Source organism: Symphodus melops, assembly GCF_947650265.1.
Source record: "Symphodus melops genome assembly, chromosome: 8".
NCBI classification, from domain to species: domain Eukaryota; kingdom Metazoa; phylum Chordata; class Actinopteri; order Labriformes; family Labridae; genus Symphodus; species Symphodus melops.
In genome coordinates, this window is record NC_136698.1 from 2309294 (window position 1) to 2322777 (window position 13484).

The following is a 13484-nucleotide window of genomic DNA, read 5'->3' on the forward strand; positions in this document are numbered from 1 at the left end:
AACGAAATGTGATCTGATTGGTGAATTTATCTAGAAATATCGGCGCATATCTGCAATAAAATAGCCCCCTATAAGGTCACTTGATGTAGGGCTTTAATTAAAACTTTTCCTTATCTTCACAAAACAAAATGTGATTTCTAGAGTTTGTTTACACAATTCAATATTTAACAACCGATGCAAATAGCTTTCATCCAGCTGTCTCTCTGTTAAATACATGTACATTGACTTGATGAAAAAAACATTTATTTTACACATTTAAATACTCTATGACGAAACTTGAGCTGTTTTTAAGGCTTTTAGAGGCTTTTTAAATCCCCTAAAGAAATGACCTCAAACATTAGGAAATGTAGTTAATTAATTACATTAATTAGGAGGATATCTGTGCTTCCTTCGTTCTAGGTTCCAAAGTAAATATCTTTATTAAATTGTGACAGACCCATCTGCACTTGGAGCTGCAAAGATTACTCCGACAGATCTCTTTGCAATGCTGACTGATTCAAAGTAGGAGCCTCAGAATAATGACAGGCCCAAAGTCTTTCCTGCGTCACAGCAGGTGAGGAAATACAAGTTTTACAGCATCAGCAGAGAAAGCTATCATAAAGAGTGAAGCTTGTGACTATACAGGGCAAAGGTTGAAGAAAAGAAAAAAACACATACAGTTACATCATGTTCTTATTAGTGTGATGAATGACCCCTGGAGGTCATAGCTCACAAAACTGATTCTCCCTTCATCACTGAGAGTCAACAATGAATGGGGTTCAACATGAAGCTCCAGGCAGCATTACTTATTCATAACTCCCCCTCCCCCATTCCCTCTGAAGATCTCCTCACCTCCTCCTCCTTGATTCCTCCCTCCTTGCTTCCTTCCTCCTTGCTTCCTTCCTCCTTGCTTCCTCACTGAAGCACGTTTCATCCACCGGCCTGCTTTCACACCGACAGGACCAATAAAACAGCAGTAAGTAACTTTGACGCTGACTGACAGCCTTTGTTTCACCCTGAAGATGGCTGCTGGGATTTATTTAAACGACATATTTTGTTAAATGAATGAATATTCAGTGTTTCACAGCTTGTGTTAGCCGAGGTTAGCAACCGGCTAACACAAGCTGAATGGGGGGCAAGCTAATGCTAATGCTAACGCTGCTGTTTGGACACCTACGTCATTTAAACACTTTTAACAAACAAGTCAAAAATGAAACCTAAAGCTAGGATGTCATGTTTTTTAAACGGTGTTATTTGGTTGTCCCATTAACCCTTAACCTCCTGCTGACATGTCAATCCCAGCTACGTTATCAGATGAGAGGTGGCTAAAAGGTTAGCATGTTAGCATGGCACACCTTTTTGATGATGAGGCTTTTAACTCAACTGTTTTTTAAGTTTATTGTGTAACAAATCCAGCAGGACAGGGTTTACTACATTCATCTGACACGTGTGTGACATTTAAATTGAAAGTGTAAAGGACTTGTAATGTCAATGAAGATAAACTGATTTATTCAGATTTGGGTTTAAGGATGGTTTCGTGATGTTAAAACTCTGTAGTTAAATTTAATGTGTGTATTTATGAGTTTATCATGAGCTCTGGAGGTTTTACCCCACACTTCCTGGGGTAATTGATCTGCCCATGCCCCCCCTCCTGTGCAGATAAAGTCTCCTTGTATGAGCCAGCAGTGAAGCATCAGGCAGTTTATACTGAAGGGAGGAGAAAAGGTTATTTGAGGTCACTTTCACAAATCGTTGCTTTATCGTTGCTTTTCAAACATTGAATACACACGATCAGGCCAATCCAAACATCCAATAAAAGATCAAATAAGCAATGAGCAAATACCCACACAAATACAACACTAACTTGATCCTCTAACAAGGGTATTTTGTGTATCCAAAGCCTGATATATCATATTCCTCTGTGCCTCAGATGTCTCCAAAATCCATCAACTGAGTTTAAATTCCCAGACGTAGCCATTCGTGCAGCGTGCAGACTCGTGTCCCTAAATTCCAATTGCCTTGCCTGAACCCACAATTAACCGTGTCAGTGAGGGGCTTCCTGCAGACTTCATAGAAAACATTACTGATCAAATAGACGCGGCGGTGTAATTGTTCTAACTGCTGACCATTTAACGACAAGAACTTCTTATGAATGTGTAAAAAACAAATCACGTAAAGGCAGGAAATGACCCGCCACGCAGCTACAGCCTTAAGGCCTTTCTATCTCGGGCCTTGGCTTGCAGTCTTGACTTTGTAAGTGTTTCGTCAGCCTTAGGATCACACCCGAGAGCCACGCCGCTCCACTGGATTGACTCGTTCCTTTATCACTATAAACAGTTTATTTATAGTCGGTCCCTACTCACACAGTGCGGCTGCCAGAAATACCTACTAGAGCACCAAATTGGTACTAATATGCTGCTTTAAATAGCACCATGCTGTTTCCTCCTGTGTGAACATTTACTAAATGTGCTACACAAAGAGAGGAGAATGCATTGACACATGGACTTTGCATACTTTTGCGTATTCAAACGGCTTTTTTTTTTCCATTGAGATGCGTCCAAAGGCTTACATCTTTAAATGTAGGAAAATAACTAAAAAAAAAAAGATCAAATCTGGGAAGAAATCCAGAACAATCCTTCACGTGTCATCACAGCAATGGCTCATGAGCTGCAAAATGACAAATCAAAATTTTTATGGCCCCATTAAGTTTACTATTGGATCCAATAGTAAATAAATAAATAAACAGCCCCTGCTTCCTCCCATTTGACTGAAGAGAAATTGGATTCAATGGAAAAACCTTTGGTATCCATTCAAGTTGTTGGTACAATTGAAGGTGTTAAGTGCAACTCCCTACAAGTAGTTTTTGTATAAGTCATCAAAGTCGGGTCAGAGACGATGTTGAGAAATATTTAACACGTAGCTTCTTTCCTCTCGTGTTGCTTTCAGAATTTGACCAGTGAGTATTCCTTTGTCACACTTTGCTGTTTTTGAGGTTTTTTTCCCCGCTGTGACTTTTTCGACCCCGTGTCACTTTGCTTTGCAAGATGGTGATTGTTAATTTTCTCTCTCAATGGCTTGCGGTTAACTGGATGAAAAGAACGTGTTGAGCATTCGACTTTGACAATAGTTTAAGCTCAACACATTTACAAAGCAAGGTGAGTTCAGAGCTTGAACAGAAGTGTTTTTTTATTCATACATTTTAAGCAGAAAATGCCTTCCCACATACAGAGTCTGAATCTGTGTTTGGTCATGTGTTGATGCTTTTCAGTGTGCTACCTTCCACATGATGAACCATTAGTAACGGGAATGCATTTCCTGTATTGCTCCATCATAAATAAAAAAAGCATGAATCGTGTGACGTTCTGAGTTATGATCTTACCTGCATGAACATGTCGGTGCATTTCACAAATCTCTGAATGTCAGCATGTATTTCTTTAAATTCAAATCTTTGTCTGACACATTTCACCTTCTTTCGCTCCATTTCATTGTTCTATTGTTTGGGGGGGGGGGGGGGGGAATTAAAGAGTGATGTATAAACTGCGTTTTAGTCGACTGTAATATTCAAACAAGTTACAAATTCAACAATTTGCAGAGATTCCCTGGATGAAAAGATGTTCATCAGAGACAAAACATTGTTTAATTGTGGAAAAACCCAACTATTGTCGTCCTTAAGGATTTTGTTAATCAAAATGAGTATAACATTTCTTCCCATCGATCGTAGCTGTATTACAATCATAAAATAGGTCAGAATATTTATCTTTTAATCCGATGCGGTCTTAGTCTTGTGTCTCATTTTAAATGCACAGTACCTACATCGTACCACCAGGGGGCTGTCAATCAAAACAGTAACAAAACATGTGTCGAGGCTGGCGGGGAATCATGGGAGTGATCCTCTCCGCTGCTCCCGACCTGAGGAGGAGAATATGTTTACAGACGAGCTCATGTGTCTGGGTATAATTAACGTGACGTTTTTAATCACAGCTGCAAAAACTGCAACAGAACGGCAGCTTTCAGTAGCCGTTTCCGTGGCAACGATAAAGATTTTAGCGTTGGCAGCCACGAAATACAAATTACAGATTTCTCTGGCTTTGATAACTGTTGGAAATATTGGAGGTAAAGTTATTACTCAGCAACCAAATTGCCAGTTTTTAAATAATACATATAAACGAGAATCTTTATAAAATAAGTTTAATTGAAGTTTTTGTAAAACAAAGAGGGCATCAGACTGTTTTTGAATACTGACTTTAGTAGCATGTTTAAAATGAACCTCAGAGCTGTCGTTGTCTAACTTTCATCATTATTTAGCTAAAGTGTCTCGAAAGCAGTGTGGGGTTTTTGAAAGGATCCGTGTAGTTGTTGTAAGAGCTTGATGGAGGCCATCTTTAATAAGATTCATTTCACATGTGCTCGTCAGGACTGTGGATGAAACGAACTCAAAAACCATTGAACGAGTCAGTTCCATTCAGGAAACATTGTAGTTGACATGCATGGCTTGCTCAAGTCATTTCTCGACTCTATTCTACAGTTTTTAAAATGATGCACTTTGTGTACTGAGCTTGATAGATGAATCCCTTTTGTGTCTCTTCACCCTTCCTGCGTCCCTCTAACTAATCCAAAAGCCTGTACTTGTTGTTTTCTGTCTTTTTATTTCCTGCAACGGATCAAAGATGATGTCTAAGAAGGCCTCCCATTGCTCTGCATCGGATCAGTCGGAGCACGATCAGCCTCCCACTCATTGTCAGGTGGACAGACCGGCGAGTTCTGCACCGGGGTGCAGGAACAAGACCGAGTCCGGTCAAAGGAACGGAGAGTCTTCGTCCCCGGAGAGCAGCAGCGTGAACGGAGATGGAAAGCGCAGTGGAAAAAGCCGCCAGCGCCGCAAGAAACGCTCCTCCAATTCAGCTGGTCGTCCTGAGGAGAAGGCGGGAAGTAACACCAAGGAGGAAGAGAAGACCAGTCCGCCTTCAAAACCCCACTCTGGACTGATAGGCCTCCAGTCTGAGTGCGCTAATGTCTGGTTTGAGCGCAGCATGTACGAACGAGCGGAGAGCCTCTACCAGTGCTGGTTGGCGAGCTCTTCAAATGGGAGCACCCAGTCAAAGCGGTCGAACGCGACCCGACGAAAGAAAAGCTCAAACTCTCCGTCCACCTCTGCTCCAGCTTCCTCAGGACCGCTGTGTCAGCATGGCGATCAGACGGCCTGCCACCACGTCGTCCAGGCCGTGTGGGTGAACAAAACGAGCTTTGACCAAGCGGAACAGCGCTTCGTTGAAGCGTCCGTGCAGCCGTCCATCCCCAACTCTCTGAACATCGCTCCCCCACCGAACCGCTCGATCACAACCAGAACGCCTGATGAAGGATATCAATCTTTAGCCCCAACCCCTTCCACCCCCATCGTCCAGCAGGCGGTGGTGACGCCGACAAATCGGCAGTCAATCAACGGACTTCCTCCCATCGAACTGCTTCGGGACGTCTGGCTGGAGAAACCGCTGTATGACCGCGCCGAAGCAGTCTTCTACCAGAATCTGTACGGGAACAACTCCTCCAAACGTCCGAGCTGCGCATCCACCTCCAGAAGTAGCGACCACCCTCAAAGCCTTGTAGAAGAAGAAGAGGAGGAGGAGGAGCAGGAAGTCATGGCGGCGGCGGTTGTGGAGGAGAAGAGGGTCGTCGTGCAGGGGAAAGCGGAAGTATTCCACGCTCTGCTCCCGATCCAGGAAGAGGAGGAGCCAGCCGAGGTCCCAGAGACGGAAGAGGAGTCGGCGGAAGGGGTTCGCCACTTCCTTCACCCGGACAGCGAGCGGGTGTGGCTGGATAAGTGGCGTTACGATGCCGCAGAGAGTCGTTTCCATGGCTGCAGTGGAAGCGAGGCTGTGGGGGCGAAGAAAGGTCGGAGGCCGGGAGCAGCATCAGTTGCCTCCATCACCCCACTGAGGGACAAGTATGAAAACACCAGGAGAATGGAGCTGCTTCTGATGTTTCACTTTCCTTTCATTGGTTGTTTATTTTTTTCATGCGTTGAATGCGTGAACTATTTCCCCTTTTTCATTCATCATCTTTTATTTGCCTTCGTCATATTTTATTTCTCGTTGCGTGCTTTCAGTTTCCCCGGCTGACTGGTGCTGTGTGAACTCAACCTTTGCTACTTTTTATTTTTATTTTTATTTTTTGTTCATTATCACTCAGTTTCTTTTGGTGTGTTTGTGTTGGGTGTTTTGTAGTTAACACAGTTTTTTCTTTTTCTTTTCTTTTCCCTGACCTCCTGTGTCCTTTTCACACATCCCTCTCTTCTCCTTCCTCGCTCTCTCCTCCGCAGCGCCATGACTTCAACCGACTTCCTGGCCCAGGAGAAGATCTGGTTCGACAAACCTCGCTACGACGAGGCGGAGAGACGCTTCTACGAGCAGGTGAACGGTGCCCCACAACCAACACAGGTACTGAACCCACTAATGACATTGTTCTCAAATACGACGGTGCACCATTCAGGCGTTATTATTTGAGGGAGAGGGCAGAATGACCAATCAGTGTTTTCGTTTTCTCTCAGGATGCTGGAGCCAACAGCATTCTGCAAGACATCGCTCGAGCCCGGGAGAACATCCAGAAGTCTCTAGCAGGAGTAAGTACCGACTGTCCCGACCAGCGGACCCTCCTGTACTCGTTTCCATAGCCTTGTGAGAATATGTGTATTAATGTCTCTGTAACCTTTTATTATTGCTTGGAAACATGGGAGCACATCCTATGTTATTATGTTATCTTATATAGTTCTGTATCAGATTGAACTTGTTTCTGAATCCTTGATCTGTCTTTGTTTGTTACTTTTTTTTTTTTTTTGAAGGTTTAAAGTCAAAATCAGTAGAAACAGCATTCAAACTGGGCCCCACCAGAAGAGCGCACTCGCTGCAGGGTTAGCGTGTACGTTTAATTTACTGCTGGTACACACAGCAAACCTCCTGAGAGCATAGCATTAGTTGGAACGGAAAAGTCGCTAATTTAGCGAGCTAGCACAAGCTAATCGACGGCGTTTGTCCCCTGCTGGTCCACCAAAAAGCACGCCAACTCCATGACCAACCATGAAAGCTCTCAGATCAGTTGTTCTCTTTCAGCGTTGTGCACGTCATTCAGTTGTGTTCCTCCCTCCCTCCCTCCCTTCTTCATGCTTGAAATCCCCCCCCCCCCCCCCAGCTGAAGTCCACACTGTGTAACAGAGGGTCTGCTCAACCTTCCCTGAGCCAACAGTCCCAGTTTGTAAGTGCCTCTCCAAGCCGTGTGTGTCCCTGAATCCACCTCGCTCACATCCACGCTCCACTTGATTAGAGTTCAACCCGTAGTTTAGCTTCTTTTTTTTTTTTTTTTTTGTTGCTTTTAGATGATTTTTTTTGTGTGTGTGTGTGTGTGGAGTGTTGCAAACCCGATCCAAGTAGCTGCTTTTCACTGATCTTGCTGTCAGACTCCAGCCGTGTGTTACTGCCTCGGACATGGGACGCTGGCTGTGTGTTTTGTGTTCACTCTTGTCTACTGGCCCCGAGTGTGATCAAAACACTTTGCTCTCATGAAATGTTGCTGATTTGATTCCTCTGTGTCTTGACCCAAAGCAGCAGCAGCAGAGCAGCAGCAGTGCAGGTGATCAAGGAGAACTGGTCTGTCGAATTAAGAGCCTGGAGCTGGAGAACCACAGCTTACACAAAGGTGCCTTTTGTTTGTCCACTTCGAAAACTATCAGTGTTTTAGTTTTCTTTGCTTGTCTGGCTCAGTGTGTGTATTTTTAGAGCCACTGTCTGCATGTTCACACATCCTGCTCTCATTAATTACTCCTGAGTAAAAAGATGATTTTATCAAACAAAAATGTTAAGCGTGTTTGGATTCAAGCTTCTGAGGAATAAAGTCCGCCGCTTGGTTCTTATTTACAGTGCCTTCTAATTTGATAACTCCTTCATGTGAAGACGAGTAGAGACACATTGAAAAGTAATGAAAGAATCAGGATTCAGAGCAAAAACAATCAGCTGCCTTTCAGTTTTTATTTAGTTCTTTGTACCTGCAGTGTCGATGATCGAACGGTTAAGTCGATAAATCGTGACTTACGGGCGTCAGCTTCTTACTTCAGCTCCTGAGGAAGGTGGACAAAAAAAAGTCCACATTGCTGCAACTGTCAAATATTCAGGGATTGAACATAAAATCAGCTGACTGAACCTTTTATTTATGTTTCATTAAATACGACGGCTGATTTTAAATGCTTCAGCGGTGGTCACCATCGTCTCCTTTTGTTTCCTTCTCTTCAGTGGTGGAAGACTTGAGGGCTGCTCTTTCCAAACTGGAGTGTCGGGTATCTGTTCTGGAGAAGTCTCCTGCTGCTGTGACCTCGGCTCCCGCTCCTTCAGTCCCATACACAAATGTGAGTTCACACACACACACACACACACACCTTTTTTAATGAAGTCACACACATGCGGCCCCGTGGGGTTAAACCTCGATGTGCATGGAAACTTTCAGGCAAACATTCGACCTCGTCCAGATCCCGACTTTAAATGATAGCCAACTCTGGACGACCTGTGCTTTAAATGGAACTTTATACAACACGTTTTGTCCACTGGGGGCGCCAAAATCCACATTAAAAAGAAAGATGCTGGCTGTATGTCCTGCATACGTTCAACAGCAGTATGTAGCATGACTGCCAGTCGGTGTGTTTTTACAGTATGCCCGGCGAACGCAGATAAATAACACCCACCTGCAGTCTGAATCACGAACACCTAAAATGAATCAACCTTCAGCTTTTTGTCAGAGAATGTAAAAAGATAATTGGTGGTGTATTTGGTACGTGGTTTCATGAACAGCCAGTGACGGCTGCTTTGAATGTTTCGTCTTTGATCTTCACAGATGTCCGATGAATTTATTCTATGGGGACAAAATTCTTCTTCATTTTTAGTTACACGGCATTGATTTTGTCAGAGAAGCATTTCAGAGATTTAAGAGCAAACTACGGTTAGTGTCCTCGTTCATTTGTTTGACCTACTTTCATGATTTCATTTTGTTCCTTTTAATCCAATCTGAATCCGGCGCTCTGCGGGGATCAGGCTCATCCTGATTTCTCTGTTGAAGTCGTCCCATTTCTTCTCCCAAAGAATCCTAAACTGGAGGTTTTAATCCTTGATTGGATCACCTGATCTTCATCCTTGTTGTCTGTTGGAACGACTCGTTTGAAAGATCTGATCCAATCACGTCCCTTCGCTCTGATCAGATTGATTATAAACATTTGGGTCCTTGTGTTGACTTTATCTTTTCTAACAATGTGGTTATGTTTAACTTTTTTTTTTTCTCTTTTTTTTTTCAGGGCACAACCGTCCCGCAGAAGATCAATGCTCCGGCTAAGAAGGTGGAAGAGGAAGAAGAGGATGACGACGACGATGATATTGACCTGTTTGGAAGCGATGACGACGAAGAGGCAGATAAACTCAAAGAGCAGCGGTTGAAAGAGTACGCCGAGAGGAAGGCCAAGAAGCCCGGCCTCATCGCCAAGTCCTCCATCTTATTGGACGTTAAACCTGTAAGTCAACCCTCCGTTTCTAACGATTAGAAACAGGTTGTATTCTGACGGTTGACCTTTCTCTCTTTGGCTTTGTGTTTTTTTAAGTGGGATGATGAAACCGACATGGCGAAGCTGGAGGAATGCGTGCGCTCTGTGCAAGCAGACGGCCTGCTATGGGGAACGTCCAAACTGGTGCCGGTGGGCTACGGCATCAAGAAGCTCCAGATTGCGTGTGTGGTGGAGGACGACAAGGTGGGAACAGACCTGTTGGAGGAGGAAATCACCAAGTTCGAAGACTATGTGAGTGAAAGTGAAGTCGATGAAGGAACAAACTGAAGTCAGTGAAGTTTTTTAACACGTCGTTAAATGAATGTTTCTTCTGTTTCAGATCCAGAGTGTCGACGTAGCAGCTTTCAACAAAATCTGATTCCAGTCCGTCTTTCTGTTTTTTGTCATGCCTTGTTTCTCTGCTGTTTGTTTCGATGGTTAAAAACAATAAAATCCAACTCTTGCACTGAAGCCGTGGTCTGTGTGATGTTTGAGAACTTGGATTTAAACCAACTAAATATTGAAAACACAAGAAGATACCTGATTTAGGCGTTAATGTTTCGCTAAGTGAACGATACATCCTGCAGGTGTGCTGAGATGCGTCATCAGTGATGTTTCCTGGGTTTATTAGGTGTTTCAACATCACACACCCCCCCTCGCCCAGGTGACCCCTCCTGAGTGGATTGTGCTTCCACTTGCAGCCCATTAGCATTATCTCCCTATGCATCATTTGCAAAGCGACACCATTGCACAATGACAATGATGTAGATCAGGCGAGCCGGAAGTGAACTTCGGTCAGTGGAAGAAAACAGGAAGAATTAAAGCAAGCCCACAGACAGACTGCTCCTCAAGGTTGTTTGTTTCAGAAATAGACACACTTCTCTGTCATGCATTTTGCAGAGCGTAACCTGTTACCATAGAAATCAATGTGGATCAGATCGTGTCAACACAGACGGGCAGATTGGAGAATGGTCACTTTCAATTTGTAATTTGGAAAGTCAGTTTGATTGGATTCTGAACGGATTTGGGGGAAAAAATCGGGTTTGGACGGCAGTCTGAACAAAGCCTTAAAGCATCCAGAGTCGCTTCAGTTAAACGTGGGGCAACAATAAAAACTAAAATACCCAACTGTGCAATCAAACTTAGTTTTCATTTATTGCTTGATTTTGCATCATGTAAATAAGAGGCGAGGACGGAGTCTCTCTCAACTGTAGGAGGAGGTGTTGGACGTGTTGGTCTCCTCCTGCTGGATCTTACTCTGCAGGATATGATGTTGGACGTGTCTGCAGCTTCAACTCTCTGGTTCTCCTCGTCTCTTTCTGTTGGAGGACTTACAGGAGTTCTCCTAGCCGGCGGGAGACAGTGTGAGCTTCTTAAACGATCTGACGAGGAGGCTGAGCCAGCGAGGCGAGCTTTAGGAGGAGTTCTGTAAAGACACACAGACAGACAGACAGACAGACACACAGACAGACAGACACACAGACAGACAGACAGATAGATAGATAGATAGATAGATAGACAGATAGACATGTGCTCGAGGTTTCAAGCACACAGGGTGTCACTGATAACACTCATAGAGTCATGTAAAGCAGTTCAGGAGCCTGAGACAAAGGTCACGCTGTTTAGCGTTTCAGCTCATCTTATGGCCAGTGTGTTTTAACATCCTACCACCAGGGGGCAGCAGAGCCTAAAGAGAGACAGCTGTTATACAAGTAGCGTATGTCTGTTTGTGAATGGCTGAGTGCGCATGCGTGTAGGTGGTGGAGCGAGAGCGGCGCGTTCACGCGAGTGTGTCTGCTGAGAGGTGTGCGCGAGACATGCATGGTGATGCCGGGGACAGAATTAGGAAGAAAGAGAAGTCAGTTTCAAAAAAAGTGTACCGTTCAAATCAAGAGAGAGAATAAAGCCCAGCAGCCTCAACACAGCCAGACTTGTCTCATTTTACCAGTTGCTTCACCACAGACAGTGACGAGGGTTAGCCCCGAAGTACGAGGACACTTCAGCCCTGGAGCAGCGTCTCCCCTGTGCGCTGTGACTACGGTCGGAACGCCAAAGCAGAAAAGTCTAACGCAGCGTCAGAGAGCAGTGACGGGGTTTCTCTCTCAGTCCCAGGTATCAATAATAACTAAGATCAAAAGCTCTATTTCAAATTACAATAAGTACATCCAAACATCACAGAGCGGCATTAGACATAATGAGCAATTTTTAAAAAAAAGCAAAACGCTGCTGCACCACCCAAGGTCAAAGCACAGACTACATCCTCCTTCCCTCTTTGTATTCTTTTTTTTTTTTCTTATTGATACATCGGCTGTTCTTGTTTCAGAACACGCCGGATGCTGCTGCTCGCTGTGCCCGCTCGCTGTGCCTGCTCACAGCAGCGCCCAGGTCGAGTACTCGTGGCTGTGCCTGTCTTAGGTCGTCCCCAGGTTTAGCAGGGGGGATCTTTCCCGTCATAGACTATCCAGTCTGCCATACTCGCCTTTTTCTCATGTGCGATACTCATCAAATATCACCAGCAGAACAGCTTTAAGGAGAGTCTGAACCAGCCTGACCTGATGGGGGCAAGATCAGGACTCTAGATTCTGCCCCACTGAAACGACGCTGATCGACAACTTCATTATCATCGTCACTGCTGCTACTATACATGCTAATATAATAGATAGATAGATGGATAGAGAGATAGAGAGATAGATAGATAGATAGATAGATAGATAGATAGATAGATAGATAGATAGATAGATAGATAGATAGATAGATAGATAGATAGATAGATAGATAGATAGATAGATAGATAGATAGATAGATAGATAGATAGATATAGATAGAGAGAGAGAGAGAGAGATAGACATGTGCTCGAGGTCTCAAGCACACAGGGTGTCACTCATAACACTCATAGAGTCATATAAAGCAGTTCAGGAGCCTGAGACAAACGTCACGCTGTTTAGTGTCTCAGCTCATCTTATGGCCAGTGTGTTTTAACATCCTACCACCAGGGGGCAGAAGAGCCTAAAGAGAGACAGCGTCAGAGAGCAGTGACGGGGTTTCTCTCTCAGTCCCAGGTATCAATAAACCTGCACATCCCAAGGTCAAAGCACAGACTACATCCTCCTTCCCTCTTTGAATTTTTTTTTTTTCTTCTTATTGATACATCGGCTGTTCTTGTTTCAGAACACGCCGGATGCTGCTGCTCGCTGTGCCCGCTCGCTGTGCCTGCTCACAGCAGCGCCCAGGTCGAGTACTCGTGGCTGTGCCTGTCTTAGGTCGTCCCCAGGTTTAGCAGGGGGGATCTTACCCGTCATAGGCTATCCAGTCTGCCATACTCGCCTTTTTCTCATGTGCGATACTCATCAAATATCACCAGCAGAGCAGCTTTAAGGAGAGTCTGAACCACCCTGACCTGATGGGGGCAGGATCAGGACTCTAGATTCTGCCCCACTGAAACGACTCTGATCAACAACTTCATTATCATCGTTACTGCTGCTGCTATACATGCTAATATAATAGATAGATAGATAGATAGATAGATAGATAGACAGACAGACAGACAGACAGACAGACAGACAGACAGACAGACAGACATGTGCTCGAGGACACTTTGGCCCTGGAGCAGCGTCTCCCCTGTGCGCTGTGACTACGGTCAGAACGCCGAAGCAGGAAAGGTTAACACAGCGTCAGAGAGCAGTGACGGGGTTTCTCTCTCAGTCCCAGGTATCAATAATAACTAAGATCAAAATCACTAATTCAAATTACAATAAGTACATCCAAACATCACAGAGCGGCATTAGACATAATGAGCAATTTAAAAAAAAAAAGCAAAACGCTGCTGCACCACCCAAGGTCAAAGCACAGACTACATCCTCCTTCCCTCTTTGTATTGTTTTTTTTTCTTCTTATTGATACATCGGCTGTTCTTGTTTCAGAACACGCCGGAAGCTGC

General features: G+C 44.4%; 1 protein-coding gene across 2 annotated transcripts; it reads left to right on the plus strand.

The window, feature by feature from the left end:
• Window positions 1-4485: 4485 nt before the first annotated feature.
• Window positions 4486-10018, plus strand: LOC306828637 (uncharacterized protein; the record flags this gene model as incomplete). 2 transcript variants are annotated; one of them, XM_079351167.1, is made up of 9 exons in its annotated part: window positions 4486-5920; window positions 6296-6413; window positions 6524-6595; window positions 7162-7224; window positions 7572-7665; window positions 8256-8368; window positions 9305-9517; window positions 9605-9799; window positions 9888-10018. In XM_079351167.1, 9 exons carry the CDS (start codon window positions 4647-4649, stop codon window positions 9924-9926), a joined length of 2181 nt encoding a protein of 726 aa, XP_079207293.1. In that variant the 3' UTR covers window positions 9927-10018. The 2 variants fall into 2 exon arrangements, with proteins under 2 accessions (XP_079207293.1, XP_079207294.1); XM_079351168.1 differs by lacking the exon at window positions 7162-7224 and having other exon boundaries at window positions 4647-5920.
• Window positions 10019-13484: the final 3466 nt, after the last annotated feature.